At 42.7% G+C, this 27,724-nt stretch overlaps 2 protein-coding genes across 3 annotated transcripts in view; one reads left to right on the forward strand and one right to left on the reverse strand.

Moving 5' to 3' along the window:
• LOC121578122 (DENN domain-containing protein 2D) overlaps positions 1 to 24,369 on the reverse strand; it is a 50,519-nt gene extending 26,150 nt beyond the window's left edge. Inside the window, exons 1-2 of one of the 2 annotated variants that reach the window (XM_041892236.2) lie at positions 24,193 to 24,369; positions 1,658 to 1,756 (exon numbers count right to left, since the gene is read on the reverse strand). In XM_041892236.2, the coding sequence (XP_041748170.1) occupies positions 1,658 to 1,756; positions 24,193 to 24,244 (151 nt within the window). In that variant the 5' untranslated portion in view covers positions 24,245 to 24,369. Of the gene's footprint in view, positions 1 to 1,657; positions 1,757 to 8,247; positions 8,630 to 24,192 lie in introns of those variants that run through there. The other variant, XM_041892237.1, reaches the window with a different exon arrangement.
• A 105-nt stretch (positions 24,370 to 24,474) lies between these two features.
• Positions 24,475 to 26,609, forward strand: LOC121578123 (transmembrane protein 263-like). Its single transcript, XM_041892238.1, has 3 exons — positions 24,475 to 24,784; positions 25,661 to 25,745; positions 26,267 to 26,609. Exons 1-3 carry the CDS (start codon positions 24,776 to 24,778, stop codon positions 26,572 to 26,574), a joined length of 402 nt encoding a protein of 133 aa, XP_041748172.1. The 5' UTR covers positions 24,475 to 24,775; the 3' UTR covers positions 26,575 to 26,609.
• Positions 26,610 to 27,724: the final 1,115 nt, after the last annotated feature.

The raw sequence follows: 27,724 nt of genomic DNA on the forward strand, positions 1-27,724 counted from the left end.
TACTGACTGATTTTCTGATCCATGCCCATACCTTTTTTTTAAGGCATCTGTATTCCCAGTCATGTGAAATACATAAATTAGGGCCTAATTTATTTAAATTGACTGATTTCCTTATATGAACAGTAACTCAGTAAAATCTTTTGCATTTATATTTTTGTTCAGTGTAGTTCAAGAGGATGCCTAAACAATGCTCTACAGATTTTAAACACACAATACTCAAAGAAAACCACAGAGCTAAAAGAACTAAGAGGAACAGTGTGTTAAACAACTGAAACTACAAGAGGAGAAACACACGGATGTGCACACACAGACAGTCTTGTATAACTAACCTTGTGGGGACACAATTCAGTCTCATTCAAAATCCTATTTTCCCTAACCGTAAAACTAACCCTAACTCCCCTAGAAATAGCATTTGACCTTGTGGGGACTAACAAAATGTCCCCAGTTGGTCAAATGTTTGTTTGTTTACTATTCATTTCCTCATGACTGGTGTGTATGAAGTGCCACATTGCCACAAGGCTGTCTGCCGTATAGACAGGTGGTGGTGGCCAGATGGGTAGGTGCCACATTGCCACAAGGCTGTCTGCCGTATAGACAGGTGGTGGTGGCCAGATGGGTAGGTGCCACAGCAGTGTTTCCCCTATCTTCAGTTAGCAGCGATGGGAGTGTGCTGCTAAATCGTTGCCGCCACTCCCCCAAAAAGATATATTTAAAGAAAGACAGTCGGGAGTATCTAAAATTCCCAAAATGTCATGGCATGGGGTCTCCATTGATTTTTTAACATGGTATGAGCCATGGCAAAATGTGTAGAATTTCAGATAATTCACTTTAAAACTAAAACAAATTATCTCAGCACGAATACAAAATGTGTAAAATTGCAGGAAATTAAAATGAAACATTGGAGGCCTCTAAAACTGTGCCATTGGCCACGCTCACACTTTGTTAGACAATGTGAGGATTTGTTAGGCAATGTGACAATTCCGCTTGTTACTTGTTACCCTCCACCAGTGAGAGTCAGGTGTGACGGTGACACTTTTTGAAAGACAGGCAAGTACCTTCCTCTACCACGTGACTCCGTGGGAAGAATGGAAACCATTTACAATGCAACAATGCCAATTAAGGCCCAATAGAACCAGTACGGCTAGATGGTCACCTACACACCTAATGACATGCACACTGTCAAATACCAGGAGCTGTATTTTAAAAAACAACATCTATGTGAGAAAAATGTCCAGCATGGTCAAGCGTTAGGCTGGTTCTCTCTCTTAAAAATCTGAATTCCTCACATATCTCCAGAATAAGTGAATTTACGGAGAGGAAAATGTGCCTGTTTCATAAGTGTTTCTGTGTTTATAAGAGACATCCTTTTTTTTTATGAATCCAATGGGTTTGCCTGAGTGAGAGGAGAATAAAGCAGTCGAGGCCAAATCTTTTTGTGTGATTGACAGGCATGTTTAGTTCATGATCAGCATGATCCATGATTGCCTCTTACTGTCTGTTTGCTTAGAGTCCTGCGTTTAACCTTTTCCAATAATGTATAATTTGTGTTCTATACACCCTTTGGCTCAGTTCCATTTTGACCCAAAGCCATTTTCCCTAACCCCAAGTCACTATAGGCCCAAAATGGAACAGACCCACTTCTATACAAGACACTCACGGTCTCTGTGGAACTTCTCCTGGAGGGACGAGAACATGGTAGTGAGCAGTTTCATTGGCCCATGGTCCCCCGCATCAACCTCATTGGACATCTTGGCACCTGCAGAGGAAGGAAGAGAGGGGGAGTGAAGGACCGATAAGAGAGGATGGAAAGTAGCGTGTTAGCATGGTGGAAAGCCCCCAAATCTTTTCACTAAGTTACTTTCACTTATCCGTATGTTTATGATTAGAAAGACAAAGGAAGGTTGGATGGAATTATTCAGTGATCGTTATCATGTAAGAGATGGATAGTAGGACAAATTACCCTCACTAAATGTTACTTCCCTTTTCCCCTTGTTGAGCTCAGACAATAGTTTAGGTCAAGAGGTTGACAAAAGGAACATTTGGGAAAATACCAACAGGTCATTAATGCGAATGTGTCACCTTCTGTTGATGCCCTTTACACAGACTGCAGGTTTCAGACATTGAGAATATTTAACTGAAAACTACATGAGACAAGAGGTGAATGAGACAAAGGAAGAGAAAGACAGAAGTACTGTACAGAAACATTTGGTTGAGAGAGAGATTGGGTATGTGAGAGAGAGAAAACTCCAACTTGAAAGGGAGGTAAGAAAGACTGCTTAAGACGTGTGTTGAAAGATGGAGCACAACACACTTCCCACTTATTCAGCCCCTATATGGCCGCTGAACCACAAGCCGTCAAATCAATTAAGCCAAGACAAAAATGTGTTTCAGAAACTTAACAGGTCACATCCTGTAATTCAACATTCACGGTGTATCATACCAGTATATATATATATATATATATATATATATAATAGCAATCTGTATTGGCATTTACTCTGTAGAGGTTGAATCTATATCAATCCTGACAGTATAGTGGGTTAAACAGTAAACAGGAGGCATTTCAGGTGAAGTGGCACAAGTCATATGACCAGCTTTCCATTACAAACAATCACTGTGGATCTAAAAGAATAGGATAGGTATTAGCATAGCCCTTTTGGTAAGGTATAGCAGTATGGTAATAGCTCAGATTGTCTTGTAGGGTTTAGTGATCCAACTCAGACTGAGTTGATTGCACTACTGTAATGTATGTGTGTATTTAATGTACCGTCTAATGTATTGTGATTGTACACTCATGCTAGACACAACTGAAATTCTCTCTGGAAAATCCAGTTCTGTTCTACAGAAGTGACTAGGGCGATTTCTTTGCAGCCAGCTGTCACTGAGCCAGTAGCACCAGATTGGTGAGTTTTGCCCTGACGCACTAATATTACCATTTCAACATAGTCCCTATTCTCTGTGTTCAGTGTAAAACAGTGTGTTTGCATTAGTTAGACTGTAAACAGTCAGATCCTGTAACAGCCATCTAGAATGGCGTAGCTAGGAAAGATGGATTCATACTGTTGTCATCAACAACAGCAATACTTTTACTCATAGGTATCTGAGTAGCCATGGATTGATTGCTTAAATCTGTGAGCACTTCAGTAAGATTAGATGATCTTTAGATCGTAAAACAAGCTTACTTTCCTGTATTTTAAGGTTTAGGAACGTCAATAATCATAGCTTGTGATATGGCTTTCAAAACATATAGCCCTTATCTTTCATCAGCGAGAAAGAATCCTTCAAATAAATAAATAAATATACACTTACTGAAGCAGGTTGGCACAGATCCATACAGCTATATGGATGCCTCCATCTGATGAAACTACACTTCTGCTACACTTTCCGAGTTACGCTTACACACAGATGTTCGGAGCATGCTAATTAGCACAGGTGGTCGCCTCTTGTCTTCCCTGTTTTCCGTAAACAAGCATGGAGATATGGCTGTATCAAGGTGTGTATCAATTTAACCTTTTTTATTTTATGATTTCTCATTGACATGAAAGATATCTACAGCTGCACCATCGAGAGCATCCTTACTGGTTGCATCACCGCCTGGTATGGCAACTGCTCGGCCTCCGACCGCAAGGCACTACAGAGGGTAGTGCGTACGGCCCAGTACATCACTGGGGCCAAGCTTCCTGCCATCCAGAACCTCTATACCAGGCGATGTCAGAGGAAGGCCCTCAAAATTGTCAAAGACTCCAGCCACCCTAGTCATAGACTGTTATCTCTGTTACCGCGCGGCAAGCGGTACCGGAGTGCCAAGTCTAGGTCCAAAAGGCTTCTCAACAGCTTCAACCCCCAAGCCATAAGACTCCTGAACAGCTAATTATGGCTACCCGGACTATTTGCACTGCCCCCCCCACCCCATCTTTTTACGCTGCTGCTACTCTGTTAATTATTTATGCATAATCACTTCAACTCTACCCACATGTACATATTACCTCAACTAGCCGGTGCCCCCGCACATTGACGCTGCACCGGTACCCCCCTGTATATAGCCTCCCTACTGTTATTTTACTTCTGCTCTTTTTTCCCCTCAACACTTTTGTTGTTGTTGGTTTTATTTTACTTTTTTATAAAAAAATTAATGCATTGTTGGTTAAGGGCTGTAAGTAAGTATTTCACGGTAATGTCTACACCTGTTGTATTCGGCGCATGTGGCAAATAAAATGTGATTTGATTTGATTTGATTTGATAAGGTCCTCATGCTTCCAAAACCGTACCGCAAGCGACACGTGTTAATGTTCTGATTGAGCGTAGAGGCTCTTAACAAAACTCCCCGTACAGAAGACTCTTTTGTCCAATGACTCTTATGTATAATGTACAGTCGTGGTCAAAAGTTGAGAATGACAAGTATTGGTCTTCACAAAGTTTGCTGCTTCAGTGTTATGAGATATTTTTGTCAGATGTTACTATGGTATACTGAAGTATAATTACAAGCATTCCATAAGTGTCAAAGGCTTTTATTGACAATAACATTAAGTTTATTTGCAGTGTTGACCCTTCTTTTTCAACACCTCTGCAATCCGCCCTGGCATGCTGTCAATTAACTTCTGGGCCACATCCTGACTGATGGCAGCCCATTCTTGCATAATCAATGCTTGGAGTTTGTCAGAATTTGTGGGGTTTTGTTTGTCCACCCGCTTCTTGAGGATCGACCACAAGTTCTCAATGGGATTAAGGTCTGGGGAGTTTCCTGGCCATGGACCCAAAATGTCAATGTTTTGTTCCCCGAGCCACTTAGTTATCACTTTTGCCTTATGGCAAGGTGCTCCATCATGCTGGAAAAGGCATTGTTCGTCACCAAACTGTTCTTGGATGGTTGGGAGAAGTTGCTCTCGGAGGATGTGTTGGTACCATTCTTTATTCATGGCTGTGTTCTTAGGCAAAATTGTGAGTGGCTCTTGGCTGAGAAGCAACCCCACACATGAATGGTCTCAGGATGCTTTACTGTTGGCATGACACAGGACTGATGGTAGCGCTCACCTCGTCTTCTCCGTACAAGCTTTTTTCTGGATGCCCCAAACAACCGGAAAGGGAATTCATCAGAGAAAATGACTTTACCCCAGTCCTCAGCAGTCCAATCCCTGTACCTTTTGCAGAATATCAGTCTGTCCCTGATGTTTTTCCTGGAGAGAAGTGGCTTCCTCGCTGCCCTTCTTGACACCAGGCCATCCTCCAAAAGTCTTTGCCTCACTGTGCGTACAGATGCACTCACACCTGCCTGCTGCCATTCCTGAGCAAGCTCTGCACTGGTGGTGCCCCGATTCCGCAGCTGAATCAACTTTAGGAGACGGTCCTGGCGCTTGATAGACTTTCTTGGGCGCCCTGAAGCCTTCTTCACAACAACTGAACCTCTCTCCTTGAAGTTCTTGATGATCCGATAAATGGTTGATTTAGGTGCAATCTTACTAGCAGCAATACCCTTGCCTGTGAAGCCCTTTTTGTGCAAAGCAATGATGACGGCGCGTGTTTCCTTGCAGGTAACCATGGTTAACAGAGGAAGAACAATGATTTCAAGCACCACCCTCCTTTTAAAGCTTCCAGTCTGTTATTCTAACTCAATCAGCATGACAGAGTGATCTCCAGCCTTGTCCTCGTCAACACTCTCACCTGTGTTAACGAGAGAAACACTGACATGATGTCAGCTGGTCCTTTTGTGGCAGGGCTGAAATGCAGTGGAATTTTTTTTTGGGGATTAAGTTCATTTTCATGGCAAAGAGGGACTTTGCAATTAATTGCAATTCATCTGATCACTCTTCATAACATTCTGGAGTATATGTCAAATTGCCATCATAAAAACTGAGGCAGCAGTAATATTTGTGTCATTCTCAAAACGTTTGACCACAACTGTAGTCATGATCAAGGGGCTAGGGAATATAGTGGGTCTACATGAAACACACGACCTAATGTTTTGGAACCAGTTGTCTGTTGAAGCAGAAATCCATGATGTCAAGAAACTCCAAGATAAGCCTTAACCTTTGGATTGAGCTAAGAATAAGGTCTCTTCCTTCAGACCCTCTTTAAGATAACAAATGGGCCAAACATGAGTGACTGAAAAATAAGCTTTTACACTTCCGTGTCTAATGTTCTAGTAAATAACAAATGAGAGTTGGCCTTAGTGCCAATTACATTTTAACTGTGGAGGTCTACACTTCCCTAATTCTGCAGATATCATTTTCTACTCCTCTATAATATTTCACCATCAGTCTCACAGACCACTCATCATCTCTGTCAGTGCCTTCAGAAAGTATTCATAACCCTTGACTTATTCCATATCCCTTGACTTTGGTGTGTTACAGCCTGAATTTAAAATAGATTAAATTGAGATTTTATGTCACTGGCCTACACACATTACCCCATAACGTAAAAATTGAATTATTATTATTATTAATTTATTTTACAAATTTATAAAAAATGAGTCAATATGTATTCAACCCTTTTGTTATGGCAAGCCTAAATAAGTTAAGGAGTAAAAATGTGCTTAACAAGTCACATAATAAGTTGCATGTACTCACTCTGTGCAATAATAGTGTTTCATGTGATTTTTAAATGACTACCTCATCTCTGTACCCCACACAGACAATTATCTGTAAGGTCCCTCAGTCGAGCCGTGCATTTCAAACACAGATTCAACCACAAAGACCAGGGAGGTTTTCCAATGCCTTGCAAAGAAAGGCACCTATTGGTAGATGGGTAAAAAAAAAAAAAAAAAAAGCAGACATTGAATATCCCTTTGAGCATGGTGAAGTTATTAATTACACTTTGGATGGTGCATTAATACACCCAGTCACTACAAAGATACAGGCGTCCTTCCTAACTCAGTTGCCAGCGAGGAAGGAAACCACTCAGGGATTTCACCATGAAGCCAATGGTGACTTTAAAACAGTTACAGAGTGGAATGGCTGTGATAGGAGAAAACTGAGGATGTATCAACAACATTGTAGTTACTCCACAATACTAACCTAAATGACAGAGTGAAAAGAAGGAAGCCTGTACAGATAAAAAAATATTCCAAAACGGTTTGCAATAAGGCACTAAAGTAAAACTGCAAAAATGTGGCAAAGAAATTAACTTTATGTCCTGAATACAAAGCGTTATGTTTGGGGTAAATCCAACACATCACTGAGAAACACTTCATATTTTCAAGCATGGTGGAGGCTGCATCATGTTATGGGTATGCTTGTCATCGGCAAGGACTAGGGAGTTTTCTTTTAACGGAATAGAGCTAAGCACAGGCAAAATCCTAGAGGAAAACCTGGTTCAGTCTGCTTTCCAACAGACACTGGGAGACATATTCCCCTTTCAGCAGGACAATAACCTAAAACACAAGGCCAAATATACACTGGAGTTGCTTACCAACAAAACATTGAATGTTCCTGAGTGGCCTACTTACAGTTGACTTAAAAATCGGCATGAAAATCTATAGCAAGACTTGAAAATGGCAGTCTAGCAATGATCAACAACCAACTTGACAGAGCTTGAACAATTTAAAAAAGAATAATGTGCAAATATTGTACAATCCATGTGTGCAAAGCTCTTTGACTTACCCAGAAAGTCTCACAGCTGTAATCGCTGCCAAAGGTGATTGTAACATGTATTGACTCAGGGGGATGAATACTTATGTAATCAAGATAGTGTTTTATTTTTCATTATATTTTTTAATTAAATGTTTGAATTTTTCTTCCACTTTGACAGAGTATTTTGTGCAGATCGTTGACAAAAAAAAGTACAATTGAATCCATTTCAATTCCACCTTGTAACACAACAAAATGTGGAAAAAGTCAAGGGGTTTGAATACTTTGAAGGCACTGTATGGGTGGAAGTAAAAATACATTGCTATTTCACTCACTCATGATCCCCATACTATGTAATGGGAATATGGCACATTACAATGCTCTTCTGGGGTTACTAACATTTTCAATTGCCATTTACAAAGCACAATATATACAGTATACAGGTGGAACTATATGCCATCGCCAACAGTTGAGTATAGTTGAGAATAGCCTACTATTGTAACCAATAACAATCTGTATTGAAATGGAAAAATCAATACATGCTGATGTGAAAGGTGTCTCTGTGTCTAACAAGCATATCATATGTACAGTTCATTAAACTTTATTTTTTAATCGTATTTTGACATACATAACCATTACAGCAAGAAAAACGGAAAAAGTATATAAATCAATGGCAAATACTCACTTTCCGCTGAATAGTTCAATAAGTAGCTTAAAGTTCCCTAAACGTTTTAGTCGCTGTTCAAATTCTGTCGTCTTTCACACCAGACAAACAACCAAACAGGCAACCAAGCAGCCCGTCGTTCAGTTGCCTTGAGAACTATCCCGCACACATGGAAACGATTTCCAGGAACAGTTTCTATTCCTCTCAGTGCATTTTGCGGATAAACACTTGTGGAAGACAGCTGAACCCTGCGCTCTCTTTATCCAGAAACGTTCACTTTCAACATAGTTCATTTGATGAGTAGCCAACGGTTAAATGTATTGATAGAATATAACCGTACGCAAGTTATCGAGACGACAATAAGACTAATTTGACAGATACCATGACCCACGTCAGATGTGAGGCAGAAGGGGACACTGACACGCCCTTTTCCAAAGGTTCCTTTAAGCCTATTGGAGGGCGCGTTGTCTAATTAATTTAGGGAGGAACAGATTGGTCTGCTTCAGAGAATATGGAAATAATGTATAGTCTTATTTAGCCTATCCATATTTCATCTATGCTCTCATATGGTGATGCATTAAGCTGACTAATGTATATTCTAACACTGCACTAGAGACTGACATTTATACATATTAACCATACTCTCTTTCTAACCGTCTTTGAATGTGATGAGTAGGCAATCGTGATCTTGGGGGTGTGTTTACACAGGCAGCCCAATTATGATCTTTTGTTTTCACTACTTGGTCTTTTGACCAATCAGATCTGCAAAAGATCTGATGTGAAAAGATCTGATGTGATTGGTCAAAAGAATAATTAATGGAAAAAAATATCAGAATTGGGCTGCCTGTGTAAACGCAGCCATAGTGTCACGACGGATTTCTCATGTCTATGCTCTCATATTATCTGACATGAATACAACAGTCAACAAGCAGGCTATGTTTCTCATGTTCCTGGTTGACTCTTATGTTCTGGTTCTCCCTCTGACCATTTTCTAGTCATGCTCATTAAAAATGCATGCATGGGGGCAATGGATCATAGACCATAAATGAATGGCATAGCAGAGGCCCATAGGGGTAATCTTGAGACATTTTAGGGAAATGACTCCCCTTTGTGGACACAATGAGGATAGCAAAAGCCACTTCAAATCAAATCAAATCAAATATGATTTGTCACATCAAATCCAATTTTATTTGTCACATACACGTGTTTAGCAGATGTTATTGTGGGTGTAGCAAAATGCTTGTGCTTCTAGCTCCGACAGTGCAGTAATATCTAACAAGTAATATCTAACAATACAAATATAAGTAAGGAATGGAATTAAGAATATATACATATATGGAGGAGCAATGACAGGGCGGCATGTACTAAGATACAGTAGAATATTATAGAATACAGTATATATATATATATGAGATGAGTAATGCAAGATATGTAAACATTATTAAAATGACTAGTGTTCCATTTCTTAAAGTGGCCAGTGATTTCAATAGGCAGCAGCAGCCTCTAATGTGCTAGTGATGGCTATTTAACAGTCTGATGGCCTTGAGATAGAAGCTGTTTTTCAGTCTCTTGGTCCCAGCTTTGATGCACCTATACTGACCTCGCCTTCTGGATGATAGCAGGGTGAACAGGCAGTGACTTGGGTGGTTCATGTCCTTGATGATCTTTTTGGCCTTCCTGTGACATCGGGTGCTGTAGGAGTCCTGGAGGGCGGGTAGTTTGCCCCCGGTAATGCGTTCGGCAGACCGCACCACCCTCTGGAGAGCCCTGCGGTTGCAGGCAGTGCAGTTGCCATACCAGGCGGTGATACAGCCCGACAGGATGCTCTCAATTGTGCATCTGTAAAGGTTTGTGAGGGTTTTAGGTGCCAAGTCAAATTTCTTCAGCCTCCTGAGGTTGAAGACGCTCTGTTGCACCTTCTTCACCACACTGTATGCGTGGGTGGACCATTTCAGTTTGTCAGTGATGTGTACGCCAAGGAACTTGAAGCTTTCCACCTTCTCCCCTGCGGTCCCGTTGATGTGGATAGGGGGGTGCACCCTCTGCTGTTTCCTGAAGTCCACGATCATCTCCTTTGTTTTGTTGACATTGAGTGAGAGGTTATTTTCCTGGCACCACACTCCCAGAGCCCTCACCTCCTCCCTGTAGGCTGTCTCGTCACTATTGGTAAACAAGCCTACTACTGTTGTGTCGTCTGCATACTTGAAGATTGAGTTGGAGGCGTGCTTGGCCACGCAGTCATGGGTGAACAGGGAGTACAGGTGGGGGCTGAGCACACACCCTTGAGGGGCCCCAGTGTTGAGGATCAGCGAAGTGGAGATGTTGTTTCCTACCTTCACCACCTGGGGGCGGCCTGTCAGGAAGACCAGGACCCAGTTGCACAGGGCGGGGTTCAGACCCAGGGCCTCGAGCTTAATGATGAGCTTGAAGGGTAATATGGTGTTGAATGCTGAGCTATAGTCAATGAACAGCATTCTTACATAGGTATTCCTCTTGTCCAGATGGGATAGGGCAGTGTGCAGTGTGATGGCGATTGCATCGTCTGTGGATCTATTGGGGTGGTAAGCAAATTGAAGTGGGTCTAGGGTGACAGATAAGGTAGAGGTGAAATGATCCTTGACTAGTCTCTCAAAGCACTTCATGATGACAGAGGTGAGTGCTACTGGGCGATAGTCATTTAGTTCAATTACCTTTGCTTTCTTGGGTACAGGAACAAAGGTGGCCATCTTGAAGCATGTGGGGACAGCAGACTGGAATAGGGAGAGATTGAATATGTCAGTAAAGACACCAGCCAGCTGGTCGGCGCATGCTCTAAGGACGCGGCTAGGGATGCCGTCTGGGCCAGCAGCCTTGCGGGGGTTAACATGCTTAAATGTCTTACTCACGTCGGCCACAGAGAAAGAGAGCCCACAGTCCTTGGTAGTGGGCCGCGTCGGTGGCACTGTGTTATCCTCAAAGCGGGCAAAGAAAGTGTTTAGCTTGTCCGGAAGCAAGACGTCGGTGTCGGCGACGTGCCTGGTTTTCCTTTTGTAGTCTATGATTGTCTGTAGACCCTGCCACATACGTCTCATGTCTGAGCCGTTGAATTCCGACTCCACTTTGTCTCTATACTGATGTTTTGCCTGTTTAATTGTCTTGCGGAGTGAGTAGCTACACTGTTTTGGTTAAATGCGGTTAAATGCGGTCCATGGTTAAATGCGGTGGTTCACGATTTCAGTTTTGCGTGAATGCTGCCATCTATCCACGGTTTCTGGTTAGGGTAGGTTTTAATAGTCACAGTGGGCACAACATCTCCTATACACTTCCTGGCTACCTGGAACATGCGCCAAATGCAACAGGTGTAGACCTTACTGTGAAATGCTTACTTACAAGCCCTTAACCAACAATGCAGTTCAAGAAATAGAGTTAATAGTGCGGGTGGCCATTTGATTAATTGTTCAGCAGTCTTATAGCTTGGGGGTAGAAGCTTTTATGGAGCCTTTTGGACCTAGACTTGGCACTCCGGTACCGCTTGCCATGCGGTAGCAGAGAGAACAGTCTATGACTTGGGTGACTGGAGTCTGACAATTTTTGGGGCCTTCCTCTGACACCGCCAAGTATATAGGTCCTGGATAGCAGGAAGCTTGGCCCCACTGATGTATTGGGACGTACACACTACACTCTGTAGCGCCTTACGGTCGGATGCCGAGCAGTTGCCATACCAGGAGGTGATGCAACCGGTCAGGATGCTCTTGATGGTGCAGCTGTAGATCTGGGGACCCATGCCAAATCTTTTCAGTCTCCTGAGGGGGGAAAAGTTGTTGTCGTGCCCTCTTCACGACTGTCTTGGTGTGTTTGGACCATGATAGTTTGTTGGTGATGTGGAAACCAAGGAACTTGAAACTCTCGACCCGCTCCACTACAACCCTGTCGATGTTAATGGGGGCCTGTTCGGCCCTCCTTTTCCTGTAGTCCACGATCATCTCCTTTAACGTTCCTTTATGTCATCCTTTGTTTGTCAGTGCAACAAATGTTCCCTTTATTCTCTTATAATAATACAGTATTTTTTCTTTGCCACTGTAACCTCTAAATCCAGATAACTTGAAAATAAAGTGTGGACAATGACCCAAAACACACCTCCAGGCTGTGTAAGGGCTATTTGACCAAGAAGGAGAGTGATGGAGTGCTGCATCAGATGACCTGGCCTCCACAATCAACCGACCTCAACCCAATTGAGATGGTTTGGGATGAGTTGGACCGCAGAGTGAAGGAAAAGCAGCCAACAAGTGCTCAGCATTTGTGGGAACTCCTTCAAGACTGTTGGAAAAGCATTCCTCATGAAGCTGGTTGAGAGAATGCCAAGCGTGTGCAAAGCTGTCATCAAGGCAAAGGGTGGCTACTTTGAAGAATCTCAAATAGAAAATATATTTTGGTTTGTTTAACACTTTTTTGGTTACTACATGATTCCATATGTGTTATTTCATAGTTTTGATGTCTTCACTATTATTCTAAAAATGTAGAAAATAGTAAAAATAAAGAAAAACCCTGGAATGAGTAGGTGTGTCCAAACTTTTGACTGGTACTGTGTATATATACAGTGGGGCAAAAAAGTATTTAGTCAGCCACCAATTGTGCAAGTTCTCCCACTTAAAAAGATGAGAGAGGCCTGTACTTTTCATCATAGGTACACGTCAACTATGAAAGACAAAATGAGAAAAAAAAATCCAGAAAATCACATTATAGGATTTTTAATGAATTTATTTGCAAATTATGGTGGAAAATAAGTATTTGGTCAATAACAAAAGTTTTGTCAATACTTTGTTATATACCCTTTGTTGGCAATGACACAGGTCAAACGTTTTCTGTAAGTCTTCACAAGGTTTTCACACACTGTTGCTGGTATTTTGGCCCATTCCTCCATGCAGATCTCCTCTAGAGCAGTGATGTTTTGGGGCTGTCGCTGGGCAACACGGACTTTCAACTCCCTCCAAAGATTTTCTATGGGGTTGAGATCTGGAGACTGGCTAGGCCACTCCAGGACCTTGAAATGCTTCTTACGAAGCCACTCCTTCGTTGCCCGGGCGGTGTGTTTGGGATCATTGTCATGCTGAAAGACCCAGCCACGTTTCATCTTCAATGCCCTTGCTGATGGAAGGAGGTTTTCAATCAAAATCTCACGATACATGGCCCCATTCATTCTTTCCTTTACACGGATCAGTCGTCCTGGTCCCTTTGCAGAAAAACAGCCCCAAAGCATGATGTTTCCACCCCCATGCTTCACAGTAGGTATGGTGTTCATTGGATGCAACTCAGCATTCTTTGTCCTCCAAACACGACGAGTTGAGTTTTTACCAAAAAGTTATATTTTGGTTTCATCTGACCATATGACATTCTCCCAATCCTCTTCTGGATCATCCAAATGCACTCTAGCAAACTTCAGACGGGCCTGGACATGTACTGGCTTAAGCAGGGGGACACGTCTTGCACTGCAGGATTTGAGTCCCTGGCGGCGTAGTGTGTTACTGATGGTAGGCTTTGTTACTTTGGTCCCAGCTCTCTGCAGGTCATTCACTAGGTCCCCCCGTGTGGTTCTGGGATTTTTGCTCACCGTTCTTGTGATCAATTTGACCCCACGGGGTGAGATCTTGCGTGGAGCCCCAGATCGAGGGAGATTATCAGTGGTCTTGTATGTCTTCCATTTCCTAATAATTGCTCCCACAGTTGATTTCTTCAAACCAAGCTGCTTACCTATTGCAGATTCACTCTTCCCAGCCTGGTGCAGGTCTACAATTTTGTTTCTGGTGTCCTTTGACAGCTCTTTGGTCTTGGCCATAGTGGAGTTTGGAGTGTGACTGTTTGAGGTTGTGGACAGGTGTCTTTTATACTGATAACAAGTTCAAACAGGTGCCATTAATACAGGTAACGAGTGGAGGACAGAGGAGCCTCTTAAAGAAGAAGTTACAGGTCTGTGAGAGCCAGAAATCTTGCTTGTTTGTAGGTGACCAAATACTTATTTTCCACCATAATTTGCAAATAAATTCATTAAAAATCCTACAATGTGATTTTCTGGATTTTTTTTCCTCAATTTGTCTGTCATAGTTGACGTGTACCTATGATGAAAATTACAGGCCTCTCTCATCTTTTTAAGTGGGAGAACTTGCACAATTGGTTTCTGACTAAATATTTTTTTTTCCCACTGATATATATATATATATATATATATATATATATATATATATATATATATATATATATATATATATATATATATACACACACTGCTCAAAAAAATAAAGGGAACACTTAAATAACACAATGTAACTCCAAGTCAATCACACTTCTGTGAAATCAAACTGTCCACTTAGGAAGCAACACTGATTGACAATAAATGTCACATGCTGTTGTGCAAATGGAATAGACAACAGGTGGAAATTATAGGCAATTAGCAAGACACCCCCAATAAAGAAGTGGTTCTGCAGGTGGTGACCACAGACCACTTCTCAGTTCCTATGCTTCCTGGCTGATGTTTTGGTCACTTTTGAATGCTGGCGGTGCTTTCACTCTAGTGGTAGCATGAGACGGAGTCTACAACCCACACAAGTGGCTCAGGTAGTGCAGCTCATCCATGATGGTACATCAATGCGAGCTGTGGCAAGAAGGTTTGCTGTGTCTGTCAGCGTAGTGTCCAGAGCATGGAGGCGCTACCAGGAGACAGGCCAGTACATCAGGAGACGTGGAGGAGGCCGTAGGAGGGCAACAACCCAGCAGCAGGACCGCTACCTCCGCCTTTGTGCAAGGAGGAGCAGGAGGAGCACTGCCAGAGCCCTGCAAAATGACCTCCAGCAGGCCACAAATGTGCACATGTCTGCTCAAACGGTCAGAAACAGACTCCATGAGGGTGGTATGAGGGCCCGACGTCCACAGGTGGGGGGTTGTGCTTACAGCCCAACACCGTGCAGGACGTTTGGCATTTGCCAGAGAACACCAAGATTGGCAAATTCGCCACTGGCGCCCTGTGCTCTTCACAGATGAAAGCAGGTTCACACTGAGCACATGTGACAGACGTGACAGAGTCTGGAGACGCCGTGGAGAACTTTCTGCTGCCTGCAACATCCTCCAGCATGATCGGTTTGGCGGTGGGTCAGTCATGGTGTGGGGTGGCATTTCTTTGGGGGGCCGCACAGCCCTCCATGTGCTCGCCAGAGGTAGCCTGACTGCCATTAGGTACCGAGATGAGATCCTCAGACCCCTTGTGAGACCATATGCTGGTGCGGTTGGCCCTGGGTTCCTCCTAATGCAAGACAATGCTAGACCTCATGTGGCTGGAGTGTGTCAGCAGTTCCTGCAAGAGGAAGGCATTGATGCTATGGACTGGCCCGCCCGTTCCCCAGACCTGAATCCAATTGAGCACATCTGGGACATCATGTCTCGCTCCATCCACCAACGCCACGTTGCACCACAGACTGTCCAGGAGTTGGCGGATGCTTTAGTCCAGGTCTGGGAGGAGATCCCTCAGGAGACCATCCGCCACCTCATCAGGAGCATGCCCAGGCGTTGTAGGGAGGTCATACAGGCACGTGGAGGCCACACACACTACTGAGCCTCATTTTGACTTGTTTTAAGGACATTACATCAAAGTTGGATCAGCCTGTAGTGTGGTTTTCCACTTTAATTTTGAGGGTGACTCCAAATCCAGACCTCCATGGGTTGATACATTTGATTTCCATTGATCATTTTTGTGTGATTTTGTTGTCAGCACATTCAACTATGTAAAGAAAAAAGTATTTAATAAGATTATTTCATTCATTCAGATCTAGGATGTGTTGTTTAAGTGTTCCCTTTATTTTTTTGAGCAGTGTATTTACTGCAACCGCCAACCACAGGAGGATTCAGGAGCCTCAATGAGGGTAGACAGCCTGCTGCTGCCTGCTGCTGCTGTGCTAATCGTCAGATGGGGGGAGGAGAGTTGGTAGGGGGCCCACGTTGCCTTGATTGGGTAACTGATTAATAATAAGAAATAATAATAAGAAATAATAGACTAATGTGACTGGTAAATTGTGTGAGTCAGGGGCTCAAACCCAAGTAGCCCACTCTCAATTTTCAAAATACACCAGAGAGCATAATTTAGCCACAGAGGATCAATAGTTTCTAAAAAATAACTGTGGATTACATTTTATCACAAGTGAATACAGGTAACTGCCAAAATAAAGGAAACACCAACATAAAGAGTCTTAAAAGGGTGTTGGGCCACCACGAGCTGTCAGAACAGCTTCAATGCGCCTTGGCATAGATTCTACAAGTGGATCTAAACCATGCCAGGAAAATGCACCCACACACCATAACATAAACTTTGTATCCCTCATTTACTCTAGTGTTTCCTTTATTTTGGCAGTTACCGGTTGCCTACAGTCAGGAAGGCCGCAATTTGGGCAGCATGCGTGCCAAATATACAGCTTGTTGCGTTGTGGCCATAGACATATAGTGCATTCAGAAAGTATTTATACCCCTTGACTTTTTCCACATTTTGTTACATTACATCCATATTCTAAAATTGATTAAATTGTTTCCCCCCCCCCCCATCAATCTACACACAATACCCCATAATGACATAGCAAAAACAGGTTTTTAGAAATGTTTGCAAATGTATTAATAATTAAAAACTGAAATATCACATTTACATAAGTATTCAGATCCTTTACTCAGTACTTTGTTGAAGCCCCTTTGGCAGCGATTACAGCCTCGAGTCTTCTTTAGTATGACACTACAAGCTTGGCACACCTGTATTTGGAGAGTTTCTCCCTTTCTTCTCTGCAGATCCTCTCAAGCTTTGTCAGGTTGGATGGGGAGCGTCGCTGCACAGCTATTTTCAGGTCTCTCCAGAGATGTTAGATTGGGTTCAAGTCCGGGCTCTGGCTGGGCCACTCAAGGACATTCAGTGACTTGTCCCGAAGCCAGTCTTGCGTTGTCTTGGCTGTGTGCTTAGGGTCGTTGTCCTGTTGGAAGGTGAACCGTCGCCCCAGTCTGAGGTCCTGAGTGCTCTGAAGCAGGTTTTCATCAAGGATCTCTCTGTACTTTGCTCCATTCATCTTTCCCTCAATGCTGACTAGTCTCCCAGTCCCTGCCATTGAAAAATATCCCCACAGAATGATGCCACCACCAAGCTTCATCGTAGGGATGGTGCCAATTTTCCTCCAGACGTGACGCTTGGCATTCAGGCCAAAGAGTTAAATCTTGGTTTCACCAGACCAGAGATTCTTGTTTTTCATGGTCTGAGAGTCCTTTAGGTGCCTTTTGGCAAACTCCAAGCTGGCTGTCATGTGCCTTTTACTGAGGAGTGGCTTCCATAAAGGCCTGATTGGTGGAGTGCTGCAAAGATGGTTGTCCTTCTGGAAGGTTCTCCCATCTCCACAGAGGAACTCTGGAGCTCTGTCAGAGTGACCATCGGGTTCTTGGTCAACTCCCTGACCAAGGTCCTTCTCCCCCGATTGCTCAGTTTGGCCGGGTGGCCAGCTCTAGGAAGAGTCTTGGTGGTTCCAATCTTCTTCCATTTAAGAATGATGGAGACCACTGTGTTCTTGAGGACCTTCAATGATGCAGACATTTTTTGGTACTCTGCCCCAGATATGTGCCTTGACACAATCCTGTATCAGAGCTCTACGGACAAGTCCTTCGACCTCATGTCTTGGTTTTTGCTCTGACATGCACTGTCAACTGTGAGACCTTATATAGACAAATCATGTCCAATCAATTGAATTTACCACAGGTGGACTTCAATCAAGTTGTAGAAACATCTCAAGGATGATCAATGAAAATAGGATGCACCTGCGCTCAATTTCGAGTCTCATAGCAAGGGGTCTGAATACTAAAGTAAATAAGGTATTTCTGTTTTTATTTTTTAATAAATTTGCAAAAAGATCTACAAACCTGTTTTCGCTTTGTCATTATGGAGTATTGTGTGTAGATTGATGAGGACATTTGTTTATTTAATCCATTTTAGAATAAGGCTGTAACATAACAAAATGTGGAAAAAGGGAAGGGGTCTGAATACTTTCCGAATGCACAGTATATATATTGTGAGAGTTCAGTGACCAGCCGGAGGAAGACGACACGACAGCACCCTCCTCAGGGGATAGGTACTCAGTGTAAAGCCAATTAGTACACAGCTGGAGCCACTAATTGCTTTGTGTCTTCCTCTATATAGGTGGGCCAGGAGAGGAGCTGAGGGGAGAATTGGGAGTAGAGACGGGTTCATGTGAGGACTTCGGATTTCTTCCCTCAGAGAAAGCTTCTTTGACTGGGGCACCTTGTCTCTTTGTTAACCAAGGAAGGAAGAGAGAAGCGTTCCTCCTGTAATTATAATGTGTAGAAGATAGTCTAAAGACAGGAGTAGCCCTTTGTTGTTTTGCTTTCCCTTTTTGGCCACGGCCTTTTGGTCAACGGCTTAGTTTATGTTTATATGTTTTGTTATGCTGGTGTCTCAGCGTTGGACATTGCCCTGTACTGGAGTTATTTTGTCGGGCGAAAGAAGACCCGTTTGGTAAACAATATAAAAATTAAAGGAACCACCACCATTGCCTCCCGCCTGTGTTAGGGTGTTTTCGGACATGCTGATCCGTTCACTATATATACAGTGAGGGAAAAAAGTATTTGATCCCCTACTGCTTTTTGTACGTTTGCCCACTGACAAATGATCAGTCTATAATTTTAATGGTAGGTTTATTTGAACAGTGAGAGACAGAATAACAACAACAAAATCCAGAAAAACGCATGTCAAAAATGTTATAAATTGATTTGCATTTTAATGAGGGAAATAAGTATTTGACCCCTCTGCAAAACATGACTTAGTACTTGGTGGCAAAACCCTTGTTGGCAATCACAGAGGTCAGACGTTTCTTGTAGTTGGCCACCAGGTTTGCACACATCTCAGGAGGGATTTTGTTCCACTCCTCTTTGCAGATCTTCTCCAAGTCATTAAGGTTTCGAGGCTGATGTTTGGCAACTCGAACCGTCAGCTCCCTCCACAGATTTTCTATGGGATTAAGGTCTGGAGACTGGCTAGGCCACTCCAGGACCTTAATGTGCTTCTTCTTGAGCCACTCCTTTGTTGCCTTGGCCATGTGTTTTGGGTCATTGCCATGCTGGAATACCCATCCACGACCCATTTTCAATGCCCTGGCTGAGGGAAGGAGGTTCTCACCCAAGATTTGACGGTACATGGCACTGTCCATGGTCCCTTTGATGCGGTGAAGTTGTCCTGTCCCCTTAGCAGAAAAACACCCCCAAAGCATAATCCTCACCGTTCTCATGATCATTGCAACTCCACGAGGTGAGATCTTGCATGGAGCCCCAGGCCGAGGGAGATTGACAGGTCTTTTGTGTTTCTTCCATTTGCGAATAATCGCACCAACTGTTGTCACCTTCTCACCAAGCTGCTTGGCGATGGTCTTGTAGCCCATTCCAGACCAACCACACCCCTAAAAACATAAACCCTGCCTTAGTAATTGAGATCATGCCCCCTAAAAACAATGTCCATGTCCGTAAAAACATGGATAACCTATGAAAGTCCTCTTCTCCCACCTTCAACATCTGATCTGAGAGCAGTGGCCAGCTTTTCCATACAGAGTAGTCTTGGTCCCAGCAGTAGGTCTTCAGGATGGGGTGGCAGGTAGCCTAGTACTTAAGAGTGTTGGGCCAGTAACCATAAGATCGCTGGTTTGAATTCCTGAGCCGACTAGGTGAAAAATCTGTTGATGCAAGGCACTTAACCCTAATTGCTCCTGTAAGTCGCTCTGATGACTAAAATGTAAGACAATCTCTGATAGGAAGAAGCATCAACTGTGGTGTGGCTGCTTTCCTCCAAGACCTGCTGTAAGCCTTGCCAGTGGAGATGAAGACTCTCCTGTTGGAGTGTATTCTCAAGCCTTTGCAGTAGTCTTAGGTAAAGAGACTGGGATGCAGTTGGATTGTGTGTGTGCACAGACTGTTGGAATGCATTGAATTTCAAGTGCACTTGTTTTGTTGCAAATTAACTTATAGTGTATTAAAGTAGTCAAATGTGTAGTATTTGGTCCCATTTCCCTAGCACACAATGACTGCATCAAGCTTGTGACTACAAGCTTGTTGGATGCATTTTCAGTTTGTTTTGGTTGTGTTTTGGATTATGTTTTGCTCAATAGGAACTGAATGGTGAATAATGTAGCGTCATTTTGGAATCACTTTTATTGTAAATAAGAATAGAGGATTTTTCTGACACTTCTACATTAATGTGGATGCTACCAGGATTATGGATAATCATGAATGAATCTTGAATAATGAACAGTGAGAATGTTACAGAGGAACAAAGATAGTACCACCCCGCAAAAAAAAATTGGTAGCTCAGTTGGCAGAGCATAGAGCTTGTAACGCCAGGGTAGTTAGTGGGTTCGAGTCCCATGACCAGCCATACGTAAATTGTATGCACGCTTGACTAAGTTGCTGTGTATAAAAGCATCTGCTAAATGGCATATATTATTATTTACTATTAGATCAGACTAACCTAGTAATCTGCTTGTGTTACAGCTTTGATGAACGGGTTGAGACCAAATAGAGACTACACTGACAGTCAGTCATGTGTGTCAATAAATGAGGTTCAACACTTGGATCACGAGCCCCGTGGCTCATGATGACTACATTACACAGCACTTATCTGATAAGTAGGTATGTGGGTGATGTCACCACCTGGGTAGGTGTCCAGACCACCCACAGAGATGGAGGGTGAGATAGTTCTGGAACACCAGTGGCCCAGTTCAGATACTTCTAGAATGCATTTGGAGAGATTTTAAACTGGGACCAGTGGTGGTCAGTGCCATTTAAGATGAGGGAGGAAGAATTTTTTTTTTCATGATCATGGCCTTATTTCTATTACAGCATATTGGATGACTGTCATTCATATTCCATTCACCCTGTTCAATGTAACAGCGATAGGTTTAGGCTACTACATGATACTCAAATTTTCCCTATACCCATCATGAGGTTGCTACAACCTAGCCTATTAATTAAAGTTTACAACGTAGGTGCACACAGGTCAAGAGAACATTTTTAGGTGACAGACAGTGACACATGGACAGACAGTGACACATTAGTCCAACAGTTGCAAACAAGAGTTTCTATTTGTTCCATTTGATTCCGTAAAAAATAAAAAGAATCGGCAGAATGAATACACCCCTGATCACTCGTTAACACAGTTTCTTCTCGCATCTACAGTCAGGGAAAAAAGTATTTGATCCCCTGCTGATTTTGTACGTTTGCCCACTGACAAAGAAATCATAAGTCTATAATTTTTATGGTAGGTTTATTTGAACAGTGAGAGACAGAATAACAACCAAAAAATCCAGAAAAACGCATGTCAAAAATGTTAGAAATTGATTTGCATTTTAATGAGGAAAATAAGTATTTGACCCCCTCTCAATCAGAAAGATTTCTGGCTCCCAGGTGTCTTTTATACAGGTAACGAGCTGAGATTAGGAGCACACTCTTAAAGGGAGTGCTCCTAATCTCAGCTTGTTACCTGTATAAAAGACACCTGTCCACAGAAGCAATCAATCAATCAGATTCCAAACTCTCCACCATGGCCAAGACCAAACCGCTCTCCAAGGATGTCAGGGACAAGATTGTAGACCTACACAAGGCTGGAATGGGCTACAAGACCATCGCCAAGCAGCTTGGTGAGAAGGTGACAATAGTTGGTGCGATTATTCGCAAATGGAAGAAACAAAAATGAACTGTCAATCTCCCTCGGCCTGGGGCTCCATGCAAGATCTCACCTTGTGGAGTTGCAATGATCATGAGAACGGTGCGGAATCAGCCCAGAACTACACGGGAGGATCTTGTCAATTATCTCAAGGCAGCTGGGACCATAGTCACCAAGAAAACAATTGGTAACACACTACGCCGTGAAGGACTGAATCCTGCAGCGCCCGCAAGGTCCCCCTGCTCAAGAAAGCACATATACATGCCCGTCTGAAGTTTGCCAATGAACATTTGAATGATTCAGAGGAGAACTGGGTGAAAGTGTTGTGGTCAGATGAGACCAAAATCGAGCTCTTTGGCATCAACTCAACTCGCCGTGTTTGGAGGAGGAGGAATGCTGCCTATGACCCCAAGAACACCATCCCCACCGTCAAACATGGAGGTGGAAACATTATGCTTTGGGGGTGTTTTTCTGCTAAGTGGACAGGACAACTTCACCACATCAAAGGGACGATGGACGGGGCCATGTACCGTCAAATCTTGGGTGAGAACCTCCTTCCCTCAGCCAGGGCATTGCAAATGGGTCGTGGATGGGTATTCCAGCATGACAATGACCCAAAACACACGGCCAAGGCAACAAAGGAGTGGCTCAAGAAAAAGCACATTAAGGTCCTGGAGTGGCCTAGCCAGTCTCCAGACCTTAATCCCATAGAAAATCTGTGGAGGGAGCTGACGGTTCGAGTTGCCAAACATCAGCCTCGAAACCTTAATGACTTGGAGAAGATCTGCAAAGAGGAGTGGGACAAAATCCCTCCTGAGATGTGTGCAAACCTGGTGGCCAACTACAAGAAACGTCTGACCTCTGTGATTGCCAACAAGGGTTTTGCCACCAAGTACTAAGTCATGTTTTGCAGAGGGGTCAAATACTTATTTCCCTCATTAAAATGCAAATCAATTTATAACATTTTTGACATGCGTTTTTCTGGATTTTTTTGTTGTTATTCTGTCTCTCACTGTTCAAATAAACCCATTTCTTTGTCAGTGAGCAAACGTACAAAATCAGCAGGGATCAAATACTTTTTTCCCTCACTGTATGCGCTCTCCTCCTCCCACCTTTTCCCTTCGCTTGTGGACTTCAATGCACAACACATCAGCTGTATGTGACCAGGCGAAAAAAACTTTCCAAGCCAAACCATAACATAACCACTACACATAGCCTACATCGTTGTCGCCATATTAGCTAAAGTAACGTCATAGTCAACATAGTTAATAGAACTAACACGTTGGTAAACCTGCTACAATCATGCAGTAACGTTACAGTGTGCAGTCAGTGAGCAGTTTAGCATGGGCCCCGGTGGCAATACATTTGTAAAACCAAACGTTTACCTTGACTTGGAAGAGTTCCAGTGTTGTGTAGGATAGTCATAGCCAGCTAGCTAAAATAGCATACGTCTGTTTGAGCAGGGTGTTTGAGTAGGCTAAACTAGGTAGCTGCATTTGCTAGCTAAGTAAAAAAATTAAAAAATAAGATGAAATCTCTCTCTATCTCTCTCTTGCTTCTCCTTCATTTTGGAAGAAATTCATTTGTTCAAAACTGTTGAACTATTGTCTTTCTCTCTGTTTGAGTCAACTACTCACCACTTTTTATGCACTGCACTGCAGTTCTAGCTAGCTGTAGTTTATGCTTTCAGTACTAGATTAATTCTCTGATCCTTTGATTGGGTGGACAACATGTCAGTTCATGCTGCAAGAGCTCTGATAGGTTGGAGGACGTCCTCCGGAAGTTGTCATAATTACTGTGTAAGTCTATGGAAGGGGGTGAGAACCATGAGCTTCCTAGGTTTTGTATTACAGAGTGCTGTTGAGGGTACTGTAGACCTTCATTGCAAAATAGTGTGTTTTAATCAATTATTTGGTGACGTGATTATATTTAGTATAGTTTTATCTAAAAAGGATAACTTTTTTTAATGTTTTACTATTTGTATTTTTATGAAATACACTGAATTCAATTCCTCCTCTGAGGAGCCTCTACTGACTGGGACAGATAGAGCTCTTGAACCAGGGTTTGCCACAACATGTTTTTATGAATTAGGATGCTGTTACCTATTGATGAACACAATATATTTCCTTCTCTGAAACACAGGATATATGTGATAAGGGTCCATATAGAGTTATTATATAGTTGGTATGGTGTAACATATTTGTTGAATATCTTAACATGGACAAATGCTGAATAAAGCAACGTTATATATTACTCACCTGTTGTTATTTGGTTGAAAAGATAAAAGATGTACTGATTCTTGTGAATCATATGCCATGTCGTGATCTTTGACAGCTTTAGTCCAAAGGGTCAATAAAAATTCGTCCGTATTACATAACCTTTTGTCGTTTTCTCTTTAAGTGAAGGCTGAAAAAGTTAATATGTATTCTATATGTAGTACACGTAAGAAGTGTAGTATTCATGAAAAGGAGAGAGAGAGAGAGAGAGAGGCTGCAGCCTGTTTTAGGTGACGCAAGATCCGGAGATGAGGGCCATACGAGTGCAGTAGTTGAGGCGCCACGTCCGCAGAACCAACAAGATAAACCGTATACTTTTTATGGGGAAAAGTTTGAAGCCTCGCAAGTACGATTATACTTGTGTTGAAATACAGGGCAATACGTTATTAGTGAAGTATAGCTTTGAATAGATCTGTTTGAACAAAAGTAAGAACTCGGAGGCGGAACATTGCGATAGTATTTTCAGGGAGACAAACGAGCGCACCAGTTATTCTTTGTCCCAGGTGCGTTTTTTTGAAGACGTAGCATTCCCTTCTGCAAGCGGCCATCGGAAAGTACTGGAAACATGGTGAAGGTAAGGATTTGTCTTGCCTTTTATATCGATTTCATTTTCACAATGCATTCCTGTGTTTCGACAAGTAAAGTGATACTGCATATAGATTGGGGTATGATAAAACCATTGCGCACGAACGAAATGCACAACCGAATTGATTAGATCCAGAGTGACGCACAGATAGTCGTTTTACACAACAGGCTAAATAACCCAAAATACATGTTGTAAAAACGAAATATATTGGCCAAATTATTGACGTTTTGCCTTTCGTTATCCACTTTTCATGAGTGTTATTCGCACAACGTACGTAGCCCAAACAGAGAAGAGGTTTCACGACGGGGTTACTTTTTAAGACCCTTGTTTTTAAAAACCTGTAGCCTTGGCTCTGTCGTCTTATTGTGATTTTTCTTTGACGAACAAAATGGCATTTGAATCTACACGAAGCAACCAATGATTGTAGCCTATGGTTTTGCAACACGAAGAGCAAGATAACTTTAATGATCAATAATCACAGGTTTTGAACGTTGTTTGTGCTTGACAGGCCGCGTCAAATTGCACGTTTTGCGGAAGAAATCCCCAATAATAGCCTTTCTAATATGCTGTTACTTAACCTACTTATGCCTGTAGCACGTTTTTCTTCATGGCTACTCAGTAGGCCTATAGGTTAAAGCCTGAACGCTCCCCCAACGTGGCAGCGAACATTTTGGATCAGACATTAATTTCAAAGTGAGTTTGATGGTACTCTTTTGACTTTGCCTGCAGAGATGTTGCCTAATACCTATAGGGCTAGTGGTGGTTTAACAACGTGTAAGATATGCTACTTGTATGAACTTATTAAATAAGATATATTCTATAGGCTAATCTATATCTTTTAATTTTTTTTTTTTTCTGTGTCAGAACGTGAACGTCACCCCAGAGCCTCAGCCTGAAGGTTGTCTCATGGGAGAAGAACCTGAGCCCACTGAAAACGACCCCACAGCAGGTAACCAGGCACACAAGAACACATTAACAGTGCACTCGGCATTGCGCAGTCTCTCTGCTGCATCACTCTTGGTGGGCATTTTTAAAGTGCCAGTTTGTCAAGGGACCCTTTAATCATCTGGGATATGGTGCAATCCAGGGTAAAGGGTTGCTTGGTGCTATTTAAGCAACTTTAGAGATGAATCAAGGGAATATGTTTGTGTAAGAGGAAGGGTAAGGGTTGTACTGCATGTCAGTCTGTCTCTGTCTTGTGGAGAGATTTCTCAATAAGTGCGTTATGTAGAATACCTCAAAGTATTGACATTTGTTACTATTGTTTAACGATATGATTCAATGTGTGTAGGTATGAGCCTATATCCAAGCACAAAACCTGTTTTCTCTCTGGTCTCTTACTCTCTGGTAGTGCTCTGTCTCACAAACATGACATGGTTTTCGCTCTTCCTTGCTCTCTGGTCTGTCTCTTTTTGAAACTGTACTGAGGTGTTTTGTGTGTCGTCTTTCTAAAAGCTATCTCTCTTCTAGATGAGGCGAAGGATGAAGGGAAGGAGCACCCCGTGGCCCAGCCAGGCATGATCTGGCGGGTCGGGGGTGGCCTGTTCAGCGCCAGTAAAACGATGGTGGGCGCCACAGTAGGAGGAGTCGCCTGGCTGGGTGGGAAGAGTCTGGAGTACACCAAATCAGCGGTCACCTCTGTCCCCTCGATGGGCGTCGGCCTGGTGAAAGGGGTTGCCGGGGGCGTGTCATCAGTTGCCGGGGGCGTGTCATCGGTGGGTTCCACTGTAGCCAGCAAAGTTCCGTTCAGATCCAAGACTAAGGACAAGGCAGAGTGAGGAAGAGGAGAAGATGATGATGATGATGGACACAACACACAATGCATCGCCCCCCCCTGACTGAGCCATAAGAGGATGTGGTGAGAGATGAGACGAGAAGCTAGTCGCAGTGTTTTCAAAGTTCAGTGGACATTTTATTTTTCTTCTGTTAGTTTGTACAGCACATTCACTAAGTTGTACCTGGGGAAACTTGTTCAGTAGTGCCTTCTGTAGCCTCCCCCTTTTCCTTTTTGTTTATTCTGTTAGTCTGTAACTGCGTTTCCATCCATAGTTTTTATGCAAGTAAAGTCATACCGTATAAAAAAAAAAATCACGACAGCTGTGATGGAAACAGGTCGTTTTGGTAATTTGCTATTTAACGCAACAGTTTTTGACAACTATAGGTTGAGTTGAAAATGCGATGGAAACATATTGAACTTGAGATTTTTATTCGGTACATGAAAACTTTAGCGAAAAAGTACATTTTGTGTGCTCTACATCATCACGCACTAACTTTAATCTGCAACAAGTCCGTTTGGTGGAAACACCACTGGTGGGAAAATTTGCATTTTCTTTATGCTGATTTTTGAATATTTGCATGAAAATCTGTCGCCAATTGGATGGAAACGTAGCTAGTGTTGAAGAGGGAGATCAATGTAATTCAGGGCAAGGGTCACATATGTCCCTTTCTCTGCTGTCCTTACCCCCCTCCGTTCCCCCTCAAAACACCATTTCACTGTGCAATGTGTACAGGGGCTCGTCATCCAATCCTACATGGGCCCCTGAAGCCTTAAGACAATGTCTAGCAGTTTGGGAGAGACAGACAGGCTAGCTTGGGTTCTTCTCCAACCAACTAAAGCCTGGTTTGTGGTTTATGATGTGCTGGTATTTTTGTTTGATCTTTTGTGACCGCTCTCCAAACACAGAGCATTGGTCGTTTCAAAATGCTACAGTAACCCTTATGAACATGTGTTGAAGATATAGCTGTTTGGGACTTCTGAAAAGAGTTTGATAGCATTGACAAAATAAAAGTTGGAGGTGGTGTGATTCCAAGAGGGACAATAGCCCTGTTTAGGTTGATGCGGTGGCAAATTGATATGATCACTTTAATCATGGTTTTTCAATAGATTCATATATGAACTGGAAACGTCATCAATTTTATATAAAAATA

The sequence above is a fragment of the Coregonus clupeaformis genome, chromosome 12 (genome assembly GCF_020615455.1).
Source record: "Coregonus clupeaformis isolate EN_2021a chromosome 12, ASM2061545v1, whole genome shotgun sequence".
NCBI lineage: Eukaryota > Metazoa > Chordata > Actinopteri > Salmoniformes > Salmonidae > Coregonus > Coregonus clupeaformis.

What these genes read in the sequence shown, in the direction of transcription:
- LOC121578123 (XM_041892238.1), top strand. An exon ending in TGAAAACGACCCCACAGCAG is followed by an intron (nt 25,746 to 26,266) that starts GTAACCAGGCAC and finishes TCTCTCTTCTAG; the next exon opens with ATGAGGCGAAGGATGAAGGG.